The sequence below is a fragment of the Hydra vulgaris genome, chromosome 07, assembly GCF_038396675.1.
Source record: "Hydra vulgaris chromosome 07, alternate assembly HydraT2T_AEP".
Classification (NCBI taxonomy): domain Eukaryota; kingdom Metazoa; phylum Cnidaria; class Hydrozoa; order Anthoathecata; family Hydridae; genus Hydra; species Hydra vulgaris.
Genome location: NC_088926.1, coordinates 26415181 through 26438366, shown reverse-complemented (window position 1 = coordinate 26438366; position 23186 = coordinate 26415181). Strand labels below are relative to the sequence as shown.

Sequence of the window (23186 nt, the reverse complement as noted above, 5' to 3'; positions counted from 1 at the left end):
AAATGCAACGATAAAATTAGATCGCAAAAAAATTTTTCTTTAAAAAAAAGTAATTTTATTCACATACGTGCAGTTTTTAAGTTTAAATACTAGAAGTTTCAAAAAATAAAGAAAATTATTTTCTTTACAAAAAAAAATATTCATGAAAGTAGAATAAGTTCCAGTTTCTAAATAAAGCTAAGTGTTCCAATTAAGGAGCTGTTCCAATTTCGGCAACTCTCCCCTACTTGACTGTTCCTTGAGAAATGATGTATTTTAACTTCATTCCCCCTCCAGCTCTTATATCTCTTTGGTAAAATGGAAGTATATATTTTTTTCCATTTACTTTCTTTAATTTTTGCTAAATAAAGACAAACTCGTCTTTAGAATGAAAAATGGAATAAAAATAATGATCTATGTGACGCTTTTGATATTTCTAATATCATTCTCACAAATCTGAAAAAGTCATATACTTTGTTGCTTTCCAGTAAACACACAAACATCTATTAAACGTCAAAACAACGTTTCGACAAAACGTTCAGATTTGGTCGATTATTAGTTTAGAATGAAATATAGGTTAAAGTTTAGAACAAACGTTCATAAAACGTCTATATTCAAACGCATTTTAGACGTTTATTATAGGGTTATCATATGTATATAAAGCGTTTAGATTTTGTCTAATTTACGTTTAAATCTAGTCTGATTAATGTATATAAAACGTTTAGATTTAGTCTAAGTAAACGTATGTTAAACTTTTTGATCTTGTCCAATAGTTTCATTCATTTAGTTAACGTTATTTCAACTTATTTAAATTTTAAAACTAATATAAATTAAAATTACGTTATAACTTTTTAACTTTATATAAGCAATAAGAGCTGTATAGGTCTTGAAATTTATAAATAAGATATGGTTATAAAAGTAATGAAATTTATAAATAAGATATAGTTATAAAAGGTCTTATTTTTTATATTTTTTACAACAATTATAATATGTTTATAAACTTTTATACTATACTATTTATACTATACTTTTATTTTATAAAACATATATATAAAGTTATAAACATATATAAAACGTTTTCATATAGTGGGGATTTAGAGAAAAAATGTTTGTGCACGATACTTGTTTATGTTTCGATAATTAAAAAAGGTAAATGATCAAGCTTTTTGCAGTGGAAATTTTATAGTAACGATTTTTATCAAACATTTTTTAATTTTAATCTCATTAGCAAAAAATAAAATTTTACCTTCAGATTAAGTCAAAGATTACTAATAAAATTAGTAAACTCATAAACAAATATTTTGGATCACTGTTTTATCTGGTTTATGCATTATCAAAAATCTTTCTAAAATACCGTCTAACGCTTGTTCATTATGCACTTGTTTGTGCAACATCATCTTCTACATTCGTATCCTGATCGTCTGATTTCGTAACCTGATTTGTAACCGCAAAAAATTAGGGTAAAATAGATAGCATTTTAAATGTACATTCATAAACCAAAATTGGAGTTACACAGAACAACTTTACATATAGAGGATTTTCTGAATGGAAGTTTCCGAAATTTCCTGCACCATCCATGTTTATTTTTGACATTAAAAAATTAGTAACGTTGCGACATAACATATGCAGTGGTTTTTACCAACTCTGTTCCACTAATTTTCTTTGGCAAATGTAACTAAATTAAGCTAAAATGCATCCAAAATAATAAAATAAATATTTAGTTATTAAACCTCTTGATTATTGCAAAGATGAATACCTACTGCTGCACAATCATACTAGTAAAGTTTTTGTAGGACCCCAAATTCAAGAGGTTTTGAAAGACCATGGATTTGAAGAGTCACTTACTTCCGACGAAAAAGAAGCGTGAATAGCGTTTGTATGGATTTGTAAGAACTTCTTGGGGAATCACAAATTGTGTGAATATGAAAATTGTATTCAAAAGCTACTCGATTCGTTTCAAAAAGTGGGCTGTCATATGTCATTGAAAATGCATTTTCTGCATTCGCATTTGGCATTTTTTCCTGAAAATTTGGGCGCTGTGAGTGATTAACAAGGTGAACAATTCCACCAAGATATTCAAGTGATGGAAAAGCGTTACCAAGGATTCTGGAATGAAAGCATGTTAGCTGACTACTGTTGAATGCTTTGTCGTGATGAATCAGAAAAAGTCTACAAAAGGAAGTCGTATTCATAGAGATTTAAAGTGATTTATATGCTTTAGTCAACAGTCTTTAAACTATTAAATGTGTATAAATGTTTACGAATAAACCTAGTCACAGAGACTTTGACTTATTTGTATAGAAACATAAGTGGTCCTTGAAATAATAAAAATAGCAATAAACTGGAAAAGCTTAGTGCTCATTCGTTTCTTACAATATTGTTTTTGGATTGGTTGAACAGATTGTTGCAAGATGTGACTATATATGATAAAAAAATGATTCCGATACATGATAAAATTAGGCATTGTCAGAGGAAATGGGTTTCTAAGGATTGTATAAATGTATTGAAAGCCAAAAAAAACGAACAAAACATAAAATCTCTTATTAAGAATACATATTCTTGAACCTTTTATGACTCTTGTTATAAAACTGATAAACAGTGCTCATTAAAAAAAAAGTCAAACCTTACGGTTTAAAAAAGGTTTTATAAAACTCTCTCTGCTTGATCATATCAATGAGACAAAAGTTCTTGATATTCTGTCAACCATGGAGTTGCACTTGGTTTTTTGAACATCAACAGGTTATGCAATCATTTGACAACCATTCTTTGTCAAAGCGAAACTTTATTTTGAGAGCTTATAGTTTAGGAATGTTTAATGTAAACATTATCTTCGTTAAAATCTTGTGGCTTTGAAAACTTTCATCTTTTTAATTAGAATGTGATAAATTGTAAAAAAAAAAAAATAATAATAACAGTTTAAGATGTTTTAATAGGATTTTTAATTGTTTTTTTATTTTAATTCAGTTTAATCAAATCACTTTTAATCAGCTCAATCTTTAATCTATCCTTTTTCTTCAATTTAATTTAATTAACTCCATTTTTAATTAAATCTTTTCTTTCACTTTGGTTTAATCAAATCAAAGTATTTATCAAATTAAAGTATTTATCAAATCAAAGTATTTATCAAATCAAAGTATTTATCAAATCAAAGTATTTATCAAATCCATTTTTTATTTAAATCTTTTCTTTCAATTCAATTTAATTAAATCAATCAAGATTGATTAATTACGATAAAAACACACACAAAAACAAAAAAAAAGTTAATTTTTGAAAAATATAAATTATAGGGAAGAGTGGTAAGAAGTGAGACGAGGGAGAAGTGTGACATCATTAAGTTCCAATTAAGAGAGATCCCTAATCAGTTTTATCTATTGTAAACAATGAGATTTTTTCCCCTCTACTTAGAAAAATAATTCCCTTTTCTCCCACTTTTGTGTGATATGGGAGAAAGTATTTTGTGGGAACCTCTCAATTATTATGATGAAGATTCCACGGTTTAAGATAGTAGTAGTTTTAATTAACAATTTTTGTTATTATGTTGTTAATTGTTCGCTTGTCCCACTTCACCTCACACCTGTCCCAATAAAACCCTATAGTACGGTTCCTCTAAACTATATATTCTATATTTTAATATGCTGTCAATTTTAGGGAATGTAATCACTGCCCGAAATAATAATTTATTTGTTTAAACTTGTTTGGTGCAGTACATGCATTAAGAAAAAAGATATTTAAAATATTCTAGAAATATATTTTAATGTCCTACTACTGCCCACGTCCCACGTATTTTATTTTTTACAAGTTTAATTAAAATAAAATTTTAATTAGTATATTAATAGTAATCATAGATTTATAGTAATTTAAAAAGTTAATAAATACAAAACAAAATTAAAAATTATAAAATTATTTTTATATAAATAATGGTTTGGTATTTTCAGAAAAAAATGAATTTAAAACATATATTTAAAACGAAATCTTAAAGTTTTTTTTAAGAAAATAATTTTTTCAGTGAAATAACCTAATTTTATTCTAAATCCTGTTTATAATCGATTAATCCTGAATGGCTAATTAGCTTAACTCGGTACTTTAAAATCTAATTTTTTGATTTCGTAAGTAGACTGTGAAGTACAATTATAACATTAAAAAAAAAACTTTATTTTTAAGTCGCATAAAATGAAAAACTGCGTAATTATAAGGCTTAAGATACAATAAATGACTTGCAAATTGATAAATATTCATAAAGTCATCAAGGTTCTAAATATAAATGTATTGAACATTTGAAAAAATTTTGGAAGTTCAGGTGTTTTTTAATGATATCTTTATGCTTTGAATATTTTGAATTTATAAATTATTTGAATTAATAAATTAAAGTCTTCATTTTTATATATTAAGCAAATAAGTTCAAAATGTTTTAAAAACTTGCCTCAACATCTAAGCATTTTTCTGTTAATTTTTTTTGCTCTTTATCAATAAAACCTTCCTTATTATTCTTAACTTATTTCCTAATTATTCTAATTATTCTTAACTTATTTCTTTTTGTTTTTTTTGTTCTCCTTTTTGTTTCATCATATTATGCAACCAATTTTTTTTTTTTATTGGACCAGTTGTCATATTAAATCCAGATTTTTGACTCAAATTTTTAATTACACCATAAACAATAACTGATCTTTTATTAAAAGAAAAAACTGTAGAGTATACTCCCATTTCAAGAAATCTTTACATAAACATTTTTGGAACATAAGAATCAGATGATGTTATTTAGTAATTTGTTATATTTTTGGGTTTGCTCCTCGCATTTGCTAAAAACTGCTGAAAGCAACTTGGACAAGAACTTATTAAGTGTTAAGTTTTTCTTTTGATTTTTTTTTGGTTTTATGAGTAGCTTTATTTATTATTTCTTCTGCAACAGTTTTAATTTTTTTAAGTAATTTCACATATATTTTAAAGAGTATTTTAAAGTGAAAAGGTAATCACTAGTTGTTTTCCTTTTCCAATTCCACGGAACCCAATTATCATTTTCAAGCTAGCATCAAACATGTTTAATAGCTTTTTTTTTAATCATTTTTAACTCTAAGACGAAGTGAAACTACTATAAATAAAAGAACATTGAGCTTTGATAAAAAAATCTTTCTAAGGAGATTTGGATTTTGATAAATAAGGCCATAAAACTTACAATATAGTGGAAAATCTTTTCCGATTTTAAAAAATACAAAATGAAACATTTTTAAAGTTCTTTAGATATTTTTACTTCTATAAAGTTTTGATTTTATTTAAAAATTGCATTGCGGCAAAATCTCCTTAATTTTGAATCATAGCATTTATTTGCCGTTTTATAAAGTGTTTTGTTTATTAAATAGTGTTTAAAATTGGCAATTTTCTAAAATACAAAATAAAACATTTTTAAAAATTCTTTTGATGTTATATACCTAACAAATATAAAGATATTATATACTATAACAAACAAAAGGGAGAGTGTTTTTAAAAAAGCTTAAAATTTTAATAAATATCAAATAGGGCGGTAGAAATTTTTTGCGCATATGTCACGATAGAGTTACTAAAGATATTTAGTTAAGTTTAACACACATTATAGAGACAAATTAAAAAAGTTTGACATTCAAACTTTTTCTTCAAAATTAATTAACAAGACAAGGGTCCTAATTAGCTGCAGATGGTATAGGACAAAAAATTTAATAAAAACTTAATTTAAACTTAATAAAATAAAAGATTATCAAGTTAATAATCATTTTTTTTTAATTAGAAGTACAATTTTACAGTAAGAGGTTATAAAACATTGAACATTAATTGTTAACTCAAAACAAAGATTTGACAGATTTTTATTGTCTACCGCCTACTTGAAATTATTGAAATAAAACTATATAAAGAATATATATAAAAATGGTCGGTGTGGACTTACAATGACCCGTATTATACAGGTCAAGGAAAGTTTATTATTCCTCATTATTTTAAGTCTACTTCCATAAGTTTTTTAAACTTTTTATATCGATTACAATAAATACATTTCAAGCGGGTATTTTTTAGAATACCCGCTTCGGGTATTGATATCCGAACCTCTGATATATAGTGGTTTGCGCAGTGATTACCGAAGTGTTCAAAATTTTAAGTTAATTATGTTATAAATTTTTTTTATTCATAACTTTAAAAGGTAGACAATATAGTTTTTCTACCGCTTACTAAAAAATATTGACGTTAGATTACGTAAAGAAATGGTCTGTGTGGAATATGCTTACCTACACCTGTATTTTGCGGATCCAGACAGTTAGTACATGTATATTGTTCTTCATTTAAACAAAATTTAAATTTTAGTTAAAAATTGTTGCAAAAAATAAAGATAAATTTTGTATAAATTTCACGCTCAATATTCTGTTACAGAATTGTCAACAATTATTTTCGTCACGTCCATGACTATTATTTTCATAATAAAAATACTTTAGCCCATAATGGCAAACGAAAACAGTTCAAAACCTCAATAATTTGAATGTCAAAACCAAAAAAACAATCAAAAAACAAAACTGCAACCGAAGAGAATATTTCTACAATAAAAAGAATGACGAATAGAAACGAACCAAGTCAATCTGCCACAAATGCAACTGGTCTTTCGATCAGGACGACTTAAAACTGAATACGAAAACTTGAGCAAAATCAAAATACAATGCACAAAAGGCGCGGCAGAGCGGCACGAAACAACATTGCAAGAAAGAGAAAAATTGAATTATTAATTAATTCAAATAATGCATTAACTACAACATACATTGTAGAATTAATGCCCGAAGAATATAAATGATCGACAACTACAACTAAAAAAGAATTAAAACAAATGTGATTGACAGGATATGACTGTAAAAAGATTTAAATTGGTGGTTGTAGCGAGAAATTCAGCTCAGGTAATAGCAAGAAGGGTCACGTTTTTCAAACTCGTTTTTTTTTTGAAAAACTTTGATCTGTTTTATATTGATGAAACCAGTTTTAATTTTCACAGTTCACGACATTATTTTCACTAAATACTCTTTTGAGAACTATTATTTTTACATGTGTGAGCGGGTGTTAAATGCGGGTGTTAAATGCGGGTGTGAAATGGAATTCAGCGTATTGACATAAGGTAATTAAATTATGCTGTTATTTTTTTAACTTAATTTACTGTAAAACATTTAAATAATAAAGTATCTTTGTTACAAAAATAATTATGGACGCGACAAAACTAATTAAGGACGCGACGAAAATAATTATGGACGCGACGAAAGCAGAAATGTCATGAAACGTTGATTTTGAAAAATAACGCAAAAAACTCGTTTTTATAAATTTTTGATGTTAAATTTGTGATATTGCAATACTTTATTGCGATGTCTTATTGGGAAGTAAAACTTGTATTTTTGGAATATTTTGATTAGAATGTATATAGTGACCTAACTTATGAGATGATATTGAAAGTTCCTTCAATCTCGCTGTTCTCATATGATATAAAATATCAAATTCTAATTTTTATTCTTATTATTTTATCTTTGCAATCTTATTTAACAATATGATTGTTTGTATATTTCAGAAAAAAAAATGGGTAAGAAAACTTTTATTTATACCTCAGATATAAATGTTCAAAGCTAATGTGACCGAACTTAGGCGATTTTACGGTATAAAAAAAAAAAAAAATTTACATTACATTAAAGTTACTGCACTGGTGCGTATACTGATTTTTTATACGACTATGGTTTGTGTTTATAAATTGTTGCTTATTTACAATAAACATTAGTTTGAAGTTTCAGAACAATATGAAAAATTTTAAGGTTCTATCTATATTTGGAAAAAAAAAGTAATTTAGTTATCTATTTTATACTTTTTTTTAATATTAAATCTTTAAATCAATCAATAGCACTTCTTTTGATACTTAAGTTAATCTTTAATTAAAATAATTTTTGTATTTTATTTTCACTTTTTGCATTTTTTTAATAAAAATTGGACTCCCTTAATTATAATAATTTTACTCATATTTTAAATTATTGGTTAGTTAGCAATTAACCAATCAATTAGTTAATTAATCAATTTTAAGTTTAGAATTAAATTTTGATTTGTTATCAAAAAATTTTAGTCACGTTTTTTATTTAACGATGGCTTTGACAAGTTGTCAAAAAAATTTACTCAAAATTATGCGTCAAAATAAAAATCTTATAATTTTCAAAATAATTGGCATTAAAAATACTAGCTTAAATTTTTTTTAAATCTTGTTGTTGCAGATTAAATAACCACAAGTTTCTGAACTTTTTTACCTTATTGCATTAAAAGTTGATACCGTGACTTTGATACGCGGGGTGACTTTGATAACTTTGTCTGTTAGTTACAAAATTTGAAACTTTTTTTTTTTTTTTTCCTAGTACATTATTATATTCTGCGTATAGTTTTGAAATTTTAATGATTGTGAATTGATTTTAACTTGTGCAAATGTGTTGGGATTAACACTGAAACAAAAAAAAAAACGATTTTTACATGTACTAAAAATATGCCAAAAAACATATGATTCTAATTTTTTGTAATAAACTTTTTTCCAAAAATCTATACCTAGATATTCAAGTGGTATATTCCAGTTATAATAGCACTGTAATATACCACTCATTTTTCGTTACTCCCAATTACATTTGCAGAAAATTCAAAACAATTTTGTTTTTCAATTTTTCAAATAATTTTCAATATTTGATATTTCAATTTTATTGTGGTTATTTTATGTTTCAAGCGATTATTTCTAGTTAAAAAAGACATTTAGACAAAAAATATTACAAGAAGAATTGCAGAAGAATTCATGAGAACTTATAAACGTAAACCAGGCAATCTATCTTAAGCCTTTTATTCAGCAGAAGCCATAAAAAATGCCTCGTTAGATATCTCAACTAACAAAATATCAATTTTTAAGGAGGGCAGACCAGATTACAGCCCTATACTGAAGAAAAGATTCTACAAATTATTAGCATCCTGACAGATTGGAAGTTACCTTTGGATAAGTTGGATATACGTCTGGTAATAAAAGACTATCTAGACAGAATGGGTTTTACTGATTTAAAATTTAAAAATAATTTGCCTGGTCCTGATTGGATAACTTCACTTTTCGCAATAATATGACTGCTCGAATTGCTGACAACGTAAAACCAGCAAGAGCTGAAATTAATCGAAATTCAGTATGTTCATATTTCGATGAGTTATCCATTATACTTCAAGACATTCCTAATACGAATATATTCAACTATGGTGAGACAAATTTGAGCAATAATCCAGGCTCTAAAACAGTAGTTTGTAAACGTGGACTTAAATGCGTAGAAAGAAAAATGCAGCATTCTAAAGGAGCTATTAGTATTATGTACTGTGGGAGTGCAGCTGGTCAATTTCCTTCTCCCATGGTTGTTTATAAACCTGCAAATTGCTACATAGAGTGAACAAATGGTGGCCCACCCGGAACTATATTTGACAGTTCAAAATCTGGTTCGTTCGACTCTAGAACGTTTGAACGTTGGTTCAGGGAAATTTTTATTCCTGAAACAGCATCTCTTACAAGAACTAAAGTTGTTATTAGGGATAATTTAACTTCACGTTTCTCGTCTGATATCATCAAAGCATACTTGGAAAATAATATCCGATTTACATGTTTAATCCCAAATGCACACATCTGCTACAACCGCTTGATATTGCTGTTTTCAGATCCTTGAAAGTTGAGTGGAAGAAGATTTTACAAACATGGAGAAGAGAATCACAAATCAAGGGTTCAATTCCAAAAAACCATTTCCCAGCGCTCTTGACAAAGTTGCGAAATACTCTCAAAGCAGACAACTTAAAAGCGGGACTCAAAGCTTCAGGCATATATCCATTGAATCGAGAAAAAGTATTAAAATAGCCTCCAGATGTCAACAAAGACTATGGTGGTGAGACCATAAAAGAAATATTATATGAGGGTGTAATAGATATTCTCATGAAGTACTGTAGCAATGATGCAGCAGGAAAAACCGATAGAAAAAGAGGGGAAAAAATTGCACCAGGAAAGTTGATCACAATAGATGACATTGATTATATACAAAGATCAAAACAGAGAAAATCCAAAAACCAACAAATCAAAGGCAAAAAATCAAAAATAGCTTTAAAGGATGATAAATCTTTGTCTGAATTAGAACACATTGAAGTCGGTAGTAGTGGCTATCCCAATGAAAGTAATGACAAGAATGATGTTGATTTAAATGAGTCTAATCAAGAAGAACCTGTTTTGATGTCAACAATTTTATAACTACAGGGAGTTGACATGTTGTAGTCTACCCAGGAAAAACTAAAAAAAGTGTGAAATTGAATTACATTGGATAGATTGTTGAGGTTTTACCAGCACCCAAAATTCTTTATATGAGGTTTCTAAGGAAAGTAGAAGGGTCCAACAATCTCTTTAATTATCCTGTCACAGAAGACATCGTTTTTGCTGTGCATTTCTCAAGTATATTGCAACATCTTCAACCACCGAAGACAAATAACAATTATCAAGTAGAGTTTGCAAATATAAAAAATATTGATAAAATTTGTTAAGTGAATCGGATAGGTTATCAGAAGATGTCAGAAATATTCACTAAATGGTTGAACTCAGAACATTTCATTTAAGAAAAGTAACACTTTGTCTTTCAAACATTTATTTTACTAATTAGTACCCTGTAGCAGTTTAGAGGTACTACACAGAACAGTTAATTCCTAGTCCGGTTTTAACACCAGTTGTTGTAAAATCTTCAGAAAATGTGATTTTTAGGTTTTTTTGTTTGGTATCTTTTTTTTATTTTAAATAGAGTTAAAGTACATTATTACTCAATATTTATATACATTTAGTACTTTTTTTTTTTTAGTATTATTTAAAACTGCTAATTATAATTATTCTAATGATGCTATTGATATATTAAATTGTTATGTTTAGCATATTAACACCAAATTGTTTTTTGTTTTTTTGTCCATTTTGTTAATATATTCGATAACCAATCATGTTGTCTAAATTTACAACTTTACCAGTAAAATTTTTAACATATATTTGTAAATTGTGTTGTAATTTAGAAAAACTCCAAAAAAAAGTATAAGTGGCACTTGTGAAGAATTAATAAGCTTTCAAGAAATAATAAACTATCAAAGTCATCCCAAACGAAGGATTAAGATTGATAACATTTTTGACTTAAAAAATATATATTAGAACCAAAAAAAAAAAAATGATATTTAATGGAATCCTATAAAGGAAAGGTATAATGTTATATCGAAAAAATAAAATTCAAAAAAATTTTTTACGAAAGAGTTTATTTGCAAAAGTGCTCAAACACCTATCAAAGTCACCCCGTTTGACGGTACTAAATACAAATTTCATGCTACACAAACAAGTTTAAACGTTCAAGTGTAAATCTGTCCTTAAAAAAGAGTGCAAACTATTTTATAATGCAACAATTTTGCATGTGAAAATATGAGAAATAAACTATTGCGTAATAAAGTTTTGTTGTACTTGTTGTATTGTTAAATAAGAATAAAGTTTATGTATATTTTTTAATAAACTGCAATAAAGAATACTAAAAAACAGAGATATGCTTTATTTTTAATATAATATTTTATATATAATAATTATATTATAAAACGTTTATTTTATGTAAAGCATTAGTATATAAAACAATCATTTCTAAAAGTAAGTTAACCGGATCTTAAAAGACATTTGTCTCAAAAAAAGTCTTATCCGAAAAAAATATATAAAAAACGTTGAGACAGTAACTGTAAAATCTTTGTTTGTAACTTTAGAAAATCAATATTTTTTTAAAAATTTCTTATTGTGAGAAAACAGTTCTAAAGAACCCTTTATGGTTTTGTAAATTTCATTTAATTCAATTTTTTAAATTAGAAAATTTGAAAAAATCTAAGCTATTTTAAAGGTATTTTAAACTTATTTTGTATCTTTTTGTCATAAAAGCATATACATGTATATATATATATATATATATATATATATATATATATATATATATATATATAGAACCCTTAGATGTTGTCCGAAAGTTTTTTCGATATTTTGTTGACAAAAAGTAAAAATTAAAATGCAAGACCGGAATTTTTTTTTTTTAATAATGATAGACTGCCTGCCCCAACCAAACCCTCAGTCGATGTAGCAGCACTCCCTTGCGGGTCAGGCTATTTGTCAGTCGATGTAGCAGCACTCCCTTGCGAGTCAGGCTATTTGTCAGTCGATGTAGCAGCACTCCCTTGCGAGTCAGGCTATTTGTCAGTCGATGTAGCAGCACTCCCTTGCGAGTCAGGCTATAAGATAGTCGATGTAGCAACACTCCGCGCATGATTTACAGTAAAAAAAATAAAAATAAAAACATTTTATTAAAAAAAATAAAAATAAAAACATTTTATTAAAAAAATAAAAATAAAAACATTGTTTATATTGTTAAAAACATTCAAAATGTTATAAAAACATTCAGAATGTTTTTAAAAACATTCTGGTCAATTAAATTTGCGTTTTTGTGGTTTTTTTAAAAAACGATTAATTTGTAATTAAATTAATGGTTTTTACTTTCGTCCAACACGGAAATGTTGGACGAAAGTCAAAAGTAATTAAAAGTGACGTATGTGTTGGCGTAAGAATCACTTTTTTCCTTCCGCTCTTCCTAAAGCCAACAAACTATAGAACTATATATATATATATATATATATATATATATATATATATATATATATATATATATATATATATATATATATTATATATTATATATTATATATTATATATTATATATTGTATATTATATATTGTATGTTATATAATTGTTCTATTCTCGTTTATTCTTTTATTCTAAAACCAAAAAAAAAATTGTTCTAGAGAAGTCAAATATTGAGGGAAAACTGTTTGGTCATGTTCATGTTTGGTCATCTTGAAACATGTTTGCTCTTCTTGATTTTCTTCAACACTGGAATGAACAAAGCTACTGGTGAGTCAACTTTTATAAATCTTTATTATGTGTAATAAAAAGAATTTTAGTTATATATAATATTATTTATAATAAAACATAACTAACATAATTTTTATGAGTGTAAACTTAACGTTGTAAAATTTAAGATTTAAATAAGCCATTTTTTAAGTTAATTAATAACAAAACTACCAGAGAAGGATATTTTATGTTAAAGCACCAACGAAGCGCTATTATTGACCGTATTTAAACGCTATTAATGACCATTATTTTAAACTTGTTACGGATAACCTGGTCATAAAACAAAAAGTTATGAATAAAAATAGTTATTAGTCAGTGGATCAAAAATGAATTTTCCACCCGTATGCCAAGGCATTTAACACCACCCGCATCTCTTAGTTGGTTCAATTAATGCAAACTTTGGTTTAACCAACTGCATATTAAATATTATTGCGTCATCTAACACAAAATGTGGTAGATCCAATAGCAAATTAAATGTAGTTGTGCCAACTAATGCAAAATGCGGTTTGCCTAACAATAAAGGCTGGGTCCTGGTTATAAATGTTTATATATATTGAGCATATACATATGCACAAGCTTTTATGTGTTTTTTTAAGAAAAGTTTATAGTAGTATGTTTTTTTTGTTTTGTTTTTATATAGAAACATTTATTCGTCATTTATAAACATTTTACAACATTCTTGTTTTACAATTTTCATCAACAAAATTTAAATAAAAAATTAATAACGACAGGAGGAAGTAGAAGACACAAGTCTTGTCAGCAATATTACGATAGCTTATGTGGCTATGGATAAAAGAGTAATATAAATCTATTAAACATTTTTTACTTAGTAGGTGCTTTGTTTTATGCATAATGCCTATAGTTTTAGAAATTTTGTTTTCAACTAGCGTAATATGATTTTTCCAATTAAAATGTTCATCAAATATTATTCCTAAGACTTTAAGTGATGAAACTCTGTTTACTATATTGTTATTTATTATTAGCTAAGGAAGTTGCAGAGGCAAGTCATCGGATTTAGATTGGTGATGAAATAAAATGTACTTAGTTTTACTGATATTCAAAGAGAGTTTATTTAATTCAAATTAGTCATTAAGGTTTTCCAGTTCACGATTTACTGTAAAGAAAATTTTTTTTATACTCGAATGGGTATAAAAAAATTAGTGTCATCAGCAAGAAGAACAAAATTAAGCATGTTTTCATGAACGAAGTTAAGGCTATACAGTCTGTTATACATAATACGCTCATGCAACTTTGAAAAACAAGGAAGGATACATATAGGTGTGTAGTTAGATGGTATAGAATCGTCGCCATTTTTGTATACACGGACTACCCTTGCTATTTTTAATTGACAAGGAAAAATTCCAGTTGTTATTGAAAGATTGAAGATAAACAAAAGAGGTAATTTAATAACATCAAAAACGGCTTTTAGAACTTTAACATTATAAACACCCGGCACTTTTATTTATTTTAAGTTCATTAAAGGATTAAAATTCATATAGAGTCAGTTCCGACTCATCCATTACATAGTGTGTTTTTTTTAAATAGGATTGGAATGTTTTATTTCCAGGAGTTGTATCTGCTGCTAATTTTTTTTCTATGTTTATAAATAATTTGGTAAAGTTTTTAGCTATTTCTTTCGTATCAAATTTTTGTTTGTTCAAGTTTAGTTTTAATCTATTTGGAATAGTGGTGTTTTTTTGTGATTGTTTTTTTTCCCTGTAACTCCTTTAATTACTTTCCATGTCTTTTTACTATTTCCTATTGAATGTTCTAGAGGTTAGAATAATAACTTTTTTTTATTTGCTTTTTTATTCTTTCAAAACAATTTTATACTTTTTGTATTTCATTGTTATAAGTTTTATTTTTTGAAAAGTTTTCATGCAACCTTTATTTTTTTCTGGATGATTTTCAAAGACCATTTGTCATCCACGGGTTATTAAAGTTTTTGGAGTTAGTTGTTTTTTTAATTTTTGTATAGAAAACAACCGTAAAAATAAGCATCATTAGCATCATTGCACTCAGTTAAAAGATTCCAATTAATTTCTGTTAATAATTCTCGAAATTTTATAATAGATTGGTTGTTTACTTGTCTTACATATGCAGCAAATAAATTTTTAGATTCAGGAATTAAAGAGTAAGTTATATGAAAATTTAGAAAATGATCGCTGATATCAGTATTTAATATTCTACTTTTGATTTGGCAAGTCATGGCAACATTAGTGATAATGTTATCAATAATTGAAGAAGTATTGCGTGTTACGCGCGTTAGTTTGTTAATTACAGGAATTAAACTATTCTGAAGTAGAGTATTTACAAACTGTTTAGCGAAGGATTCATTGTTTATTTTTTGATTATCTATGTTATAATCAGTAATTAAGTAAATATGTTTTTTAATGACTTATGGCAATGTAAGTTTTTTTTTAAAGCTTCAAAATTACCATTAGGTGATTTGTAAAGAGAATTTAAAAAAATATTTTTGGTTTTCTGATTAAGAATTTCAATTGTTAAGGACTCTAAATTAGCGTCATTGATACTGAGGTTTAGTAATTTTCTAAAAGTAAAGTAATTAATAATAAAAACACATACTCCCCCGCCAATATCTCTTTTCCTGGGTTGGTGTATTGAATTATAACCTGGTAGAAAAAAATTACAGCTTAACTCATCGCCATTTTGATACCAAGTTTCCGTTCGACAGATTACACTAAAATTGTAGTTTAAGTATTTTAAAGTTATTTTAAAGGAATTCAAAATTTTTACTCATACTCCTGATGTTCAAATTTAATAATGAAAAATTGGATAATGAAGAGTTTAAATAACTTGAGGCATCACTTATATTAAAATAAACAGTATCTATTGAAAATGTGGACTAACCCACTACTAAGATATACTTTTTTTCTCAGATCATATTGGCTCACTTTGGCATTTATTGAACTGATATAAGATAATCCAGAAAATTTCAGACCGATTGGAGTAAGGGCAGTTTTGGGAGACGGTTTTAAAGTTTTTAAGTATTTTCTTGTTTTCAATGAAATATTCAATTTAATGGCATTCTCAATATTTATATACTTTAGTACAAACTTTGATACATAAATTGTTTCCATTAGAATATTTAAATACTATGAAATAAATATTTACATTCTTAAACACTAGCGCATGAATAGGGGGCAGAGGTTTGATAGCCTCAACCCCCCCCCCCAAGTTTTTAAAACTTGTTTTTTGCATTTAAGTTTTGATTCTGGTTGCCTTAGCCCCGTTTATTTCCGGAATCACCACGTTTAACATAATTCTCTACGCAAGGATGATTTTGGAGTTAAGGGTTGAGAGAGACTTGCGATTAAAAAAATAATAATAATTTGTGACAGTAGTCAAGTCAAGGATGCCCTCGGACTTAGGTATGTGAACCAATTTGAAGTTGAAAAAAAACAAACATTTTCTCAAGAAAAAGGTATAAGTAATCAGTTTTAGATAAAATTACATTTGTTTTCTGCTTTGCTTTGGGTTTTAGTTAGGATAAAGTTCTCTTTACTTGACCATAAACTATCTTTGATGCCTCTGATACATCTTTGATGCCTCTGAAACTATCTTTGATGCCTCAGATACTTTACCAACCTTTGTTGGGTAAATCCTTAAAAATCGGTTTTTTCGAAGTTTGCAAAGCATTCTCTAACTCAAATGATGAAACTAGGATAGAAGTTGGAGGTTCGACCTCAAATAAAGTAATATTAACTAAATCACTCCATGTATCAGCGTTAAAGTTATTAGGCATAATTAATTTTGCTTTGATTTTAGGTTTGACTTTAGGATTTACTTTTCTTGATTACCTTCTGTGCAAAACTTGCTTAATAGCTTGAGGCCTTGTATCTTTTTCATCATCTTGCAACATAGAATATAAAAAGTTTTCTTGAAGACAGCAATAAAAGTTTCCTTGAAGACTTTGAAAAATAATTTGTGGTATACTGTCCGCCCAATTTTTAACAAGCTCTATCGTCTTATGAAGAAGTTTAGAAGCATCTTTATAAAGACCAGACCTTTTATGGGTAAACCACAAGGGACAATATACTAGGGCTATATACATAGTAATTGTGCATAACTCATCTGTAGGATTCTTCACTCTCGCATAAACTATCATTATTCTTAAAGCTAGAGGTCCTGGTTTTTTCATTAAATATTTTGTGGACATAAAAACTTTAGATATTCCAATACAGTATTCATAAAGCGTTTATTTGTACTAAGGTCAGATAAAATATTAAAGTTCACGTAGGAGTTAATCTTAAATGAAATGAAAAAAATTCAACTATTGGTAAATCATGCAAATCACCTGTAGAAGCTTTTTCACCAATAGGGCCCTTTTATTTCTTTGGATCGTTACTTTTACCATGTACTTCAGCTATGAAATAGCGAAGTGGTAACTCATTTTGGTGAAGTACACATCCTATTAAATGGATTCGTCGGTTTAAAAACTTTTTATAATGTCACAACTAAGTCATTATCTGCACCAGTATTAGCAGAACTATTATCAATAGCAATAGCTTTCAAACTACTAATGCTGTTGTATTTTTTGAGTATTTTTAGTGTCATGTAATTTGCCATTGTAATTCCTGTTGCCATTGTAATTCCTGTTCCATTTGTTAATTTAATGTGAGTTAAATATTTCTTAGAAAAAGGTCCACTTTCTTTAGTAAAAAATAAGTGATGTTCATCCTTTACTGTTCTATTATTAATAGGTTCAGCATAATGATCATATCCTAATATATGTGCTATTCTATAACTCAGGCATGTCAAACTCAATTTGGTATGGAGGCCTCTTTAGCCTAAGGAAATGTTGTGAGGGCCACTAAAGCTAATACTTTTTTTTCTGATGAACTCTTTAACCCAAATTGTCCTTTTGCTAAGATTTCATGTGAAGTAAACAAGATTATAATTATATTTAAAATCTATCAAATCACTGCAATATTATTAAAAAAAGTATAAAAGTTTAATTTTGCAATATTTATTTTACACAATAAGAACACAATAAAAATGAGCAAAGAGTGTTTTGTAATAATAATAACAAACATTATAAAATTTTGGATTTTCCAGAAATTTGACATCTTTTATTCGCTGAAAGCTTAATAAGGGCTGGTTTAATGTTTTGGCTTGCTACCACTTTCATTATGGAAGACAAATGTTCATAAGTAAGCCTGGACCTCTCAGGGGTTTTATTTCGTTTCATGTGTGAAAAAAGTTGCTTACAAAGATAAGTACTGCCAAACATTGCACATATTTGAAAAGCAAATTGAATCATCATGGGAAATTGATGTTGTGGTAAAAATGAATAAAACTTGGGTACACCAGCATCAGTAATTTGTTGTTTGAGAACAGAATCACACTGAAGTTTAATTAATTCTATTTGCAGATCTTCTTCCACTTTTTCAGTATCAAAGTTGAATGGTGAGGTGAACAAAGCAAACTTTGGTTCACATTTTTTGAAATCTTGAAACCTTACTTCAAAATCATGTTTTATATTGTCTATATTTTTTGAGTAGCTGCTAAATATAAAATTTGGGTCTTGCAGCTTCATAAACTTGCACGTCTCAAAATGTACCAAATTTTCTTATTCAATTTGGCGTTCCCAGATTAAAAGCTTGGTTTGAAAAGCTCTGACATTATCAAACATTGTTGTAACCAATATGTTATTTCCTTGCATAATAATGTTCAGATCATTCAGGTGTTTTGTGATATCAACTAGAAAAGCTAAATCTTGAATAAAATTAGTATTTTTTATATCTGAAATATCTTGCGCTTTTGTTTCTAAAAATTAAAATATTTCAGTTTTCAGATGATTGAATGCTTCAGATGATTGAGTACTTTGTGACATAACAACCATCGAACTTCAGTGTAATATGGTAAATCCTCATACTCACTGTCATTTTCATTCAATAATGAAGCAAACTGAAGATGATTTAGTCCTCTTGCTCTTATAAAGTTGACAGCAGATGCTATTCTTTTAATCACATAATCCAGAACAATTGTTTTTCCTCATAATACTTCTTGGTGAACGATACAATGAAAAATTTGTTTATCTTTTTGCCAATTTTCTCTTTTAATTTACTAACAAAACCCTACTTCGAACCAATTATAGCGGGTGCTCCATCAGTAACTATAGACAAGAGTTTAGTAATTGAAAGTTTATACTTGTCCATTGTTTTCAATCTCCGAAAAAATGTCTGCACCTGTTGTTGTACCATGAATTGGAATCAACTCCAGAAGTTCTTCTGTAATTTCATATTTGAAATTGCAACCTCTGATAAAAACAGACAACTGAGCAACATCTTTGACATGTGTACTTTCATCAACAGCAATTGAAAAGGCCTGAACATCCTTGCATGTTTTTGTTAACTGACTGCTCAAATCTGTTGCTATGCCATTTACACACTCAGTAACAGTATTTCTTGAGAGGCTTATGTTGTTAAAATCTATTATTTTAAAACTAACTAATTGAACCTTTGCAGTTTCAATTAGGCAGTTTTAAATAAATTCACCTTTAGTGATAGGTCTAGAATAAGATGTAATTAAATGTGCCAGATTATAACTTGCTTTGACTACGAGTTAATTCGATTTGTTCACGGAATGAAAAATATTTTGTTGCTTTTTTAGTTAGGCTTTTAGTTTATTTATTTTGTCTGTTTTTTTAACTTTTTGATAAATTTCAAAATTTTCCTGATGAGTTTAATAGTGCCTCTTGATATTGAATTCTTTCCGCACACTAACTTTTTGTTGACAAATCAGACAAATGATACTTTCATTAATGCTTGTAAAAAAGTATAGTGTTTCCCATTTTGATTCAAAAATTCTTTTTTCATCTTCATTTTTACGCTTTCTGCTTGCACTTGATTTTGAATGAGACATTTTGATTTTAGTGACAATAACAAAAATCAAAAATAGCTCAATGTTAAACAACAACAAGATAACGACTGATCTATTTGGCCGCACTATAAAGCGAAAAGCTCAAAAAGTGGCCATAAGTGGAATTTTTTTAATACACCATTTTGTTTAATTTTTTTCTCAACTTATTAGAAAAAAATTAAATGATAAGAAAAATATATATTTTGGTTCTCTTATGTCTACTATCCTAGTCAGAGAAGCATTTTTTCCTACCTAGCAGAAGGTAAAAAAAGTTTGCTAAAATTCGCGAACTTTTTATACTTTTCTAATTTTTATTTTTTTACTCATTTAGATGATTTTTTTTTTTTTTTTTAATCATAAAGCTTAATTTAGGTATTCTTTTATCTTTATCAAAAGTAAGAAGCCTAAAATATTGAATACAGCTTTTGCCAAATGAGCAATTAAAATATTAGGTGAAAATATAAATTTTCCGATAAATATTGTTTTTGAAAATAATATATCTTAAAAGTTCCGCAGAGTTCCACCCTGAAATGACTTTTTTATCCTACTTAACGCGGTTAATGCATGTACTGGAAAATACACGAATTTTGCGTTTTTATAATAAGGTTATGTTTCGCTGCATTTTTTTAACCCAAAAAATTTTTAGAAAAAAAAGTTTTTTTTTCTCCTAGCGCTTTAGTTTGTCTAAAATCAAACAAAGTTAAATTTTTTTTTAATTACTTTTTTTTTAATTTATTAATTGTGTGAAGAACACACAAATTGACATACGACTAGTTAGACTTTTAAAGTTAAACCTCTTAAGGTTTATTTAAAAGTCTAAGCTCAAAATTCAAACATTACTGTGATGTTAGCCATCCCTATTTTATAATGCCATAAAACTATTTAACTAAAATTCCGGTCTTTAAATTATCATAGATTAATATATATTTTTTATTTGAATATATATATATTTTATTTTTTTGTAGAAAATATATATACATATTTTCATACTCCATTGCAAAAGATATGTTAAGTTTTAAACAATATATATAAATATTGTTTAAACTTAACATATCTTTTAAAACTTAACATATCATATTGTTTAAAAACAAATGTTGCATACCGGAAAAAAATATGTTTGTTATCACCGAGAACAAACAAGACAAAAAAGTTTGAGAACTTGCATAAACGGCGTTAAGTAGGGGATATTATCATGGATAACTAAAAAAAAAAAATCAGCTGCCCCAAATTGCCCGAAATGGATTTATGGGCATAAGTATAAAAAATAAAAATCTGTGTAAAATATTTCCCTCCCCCCTCTTGTATACTATATCTAGGTTGTAAACTGTACGTGGTCATTACTTCTGAACGCCAAAAGATTTTTTTATGAAATTTGAATTCTATTGATAAAATTAAATTTCATTTTAAGTTTTGAAAACAATTATGCTTAAAATACTGTCCCCCCTCTCAAAGGGTTGGAGGGGGGCGTTATTTGGGTTCTTCATGTTCCCAAGCTCCAATAACCGTAATATTTTGTAACACATCCTCATTTGACCATAGTATTAAAATAAAAAATTTGGGAGTTCACATCATGCCTGGAAAAGTACTTCATCCGTATTTCTTGAATCTTGAATACAGATGTTGTTAACATGATGTGATTATATTATGTTAAATGTTACATGACGTGCAGTGGTTTATAACTAAAGTAGATAATTCTAGTTAATGTTGGACGGCAAGGTAGTGAATGCTATAACAGATACAAACTCAACTCAATCTGGCAATGTTTGTTCTGCCAAGCCTAGTGAAATGAACAAGCTTGATATAATTAGAAAAAAAGTTGCAATAAGTAAGCTATAGCTTTTGCATTATCTACACTGCACTGTTGGATACGAATTTTTGAATTCATTCTACACTTGGGATGTAGAATGAATTCAAAAATATCGTGACTGGTATATTTAATGGATATTAAAATATACCAGTCTCAATAATTTCCGCGTGGACTGCGGAGCAACGACTATTTCCCTGACAAACACATGTACGCTTGGTAAATTTATTTACCATACAAAACCTACAAAGAAGACAACCTACAACATTAACAAACACATGCTTATGCACATACACCTCACATCTTGAATTAACACTTTACTTTTCTCTTTTTTAATTTATTTTGATTTTCTTCTATAGTTATTCCTTATAACATGTTTTTATTAATAAATATTCACTGTATACAACACAAAGTCAGTCATGCTATACATACAGTCTGTTCAACTGACTAGAGGCTACCTGCTAACTTTTTTAGAAAACGAATAATTCTACTCCACTTCAGATACTCCTGGTTTCATTACAGTCACATGACATATTCACAGTTAATCTTATAACTTATACAAAATACAAAATTCTATATAACCCTAGATTATGAGTTGTAAAATATGTATACAGATTATTAGTTTGTTAAATATATACACAAGTTATTGTTACTATGTTGGTGTAATTCTATTTAAGTTTTCTAGATTATCAAGTTGCAATAGTTTGTTATTGCAAAATACATGTTGTTGTAAAATACATGTTATATAAAATACGTTACACCAGTTTTAATGACTTTCAACCAATTTCATACTAACAGCTTATACCATCGAGACATTCTATTACAGTAGACACACACAAGTACACTACATTGACGGTCTACATTACATACACATCTATAAGACTCAAAACAGTTCCCAAATCTCACTGACACTCAATATACTGCAACAAAACACTGCACTTATTGACACTCATGTCAACAAAGTAACTTACAATTGTATGCAAGTTGTACTGAGCCCCACTAAGTGTCCTCTGGTCCCAGTGTCAATTCAGAAGTCTGTGGCAATCGTCCTGACAGGATACTCTGAGAATAGTCCTTTTGAGATAACACAATGGGATACCTTCACAAGATACCCAGGTGTAGACCCAGAGTGGAACTTCTTTTGGGATACCTGTCTTGGGCGAAAGCTGGAGGTCTTCTTGTGTTCATACTGTACCATAAGGCGCGAATCCATACTGTACTCAAGACGCCCGTGACACACTTATATAGAAAATGTATGTTGACCACCCTAATAATACAGACCACATGATAACTACTTATAAAACAAATAATTTTATTTTCTCATATCTATAGTTAAAATTAAAACATGTCGTCATAATTTTTGAATAACTTTTTATGGTTTTAATTTCAGAGTTTCAATTTTAATAAAAAGTTAGAAAATTAATTTAGTATTCATGTCCTTTTTAATAAAGGAGTTCAGAAAACTATTTGTGATTTTTTTTATTGTTGTTTTTAATAAAACATTTTTTAAATGCATGTCTGCGGGCTGCCATATGTGATAAAAT

The 23186-nt window shown here is 27.7% G+C and overlaps 1 protein-coding gene and 1 long non-coding RNA gene across 3 annotated transcripts in view; one reads left to right on the top strand and one right to left on the bottom strand.

Annotated features, from left to right (window-relative positions):
• The window catches only part of LOC100212154 (neuronal acetylcholine receptor subunit alpha-9), a 66707-nt gene that overhangs the window by 7828 nt on the left and 35693 nt on the right, over positions 1-23186 (top strand). For both annotated transcript variants that reach the window (XM_065801501.1, XM_065801500.1), the window contains exon 2: positions 12845-12953. In XM_065801501.1, the coding sequence (XP_065657573.1) occupies positions 12878-12953 (76 nt within the window). In that variant the 5' untranslated portion in view covers positions 12845-12877. The remainder of the gene's footprint in view (positions 1-12844; positions 12954-23186) is intronic.
• Positions 1-23186, bottom strand: part of LOC136082376 (uncharacterized) — a 37975-nt gene that overhangs the window by 7604 nt on the left and 7185 nt on the right. The gene's annotated exons all lie outside the window — the stretch shown is intronic.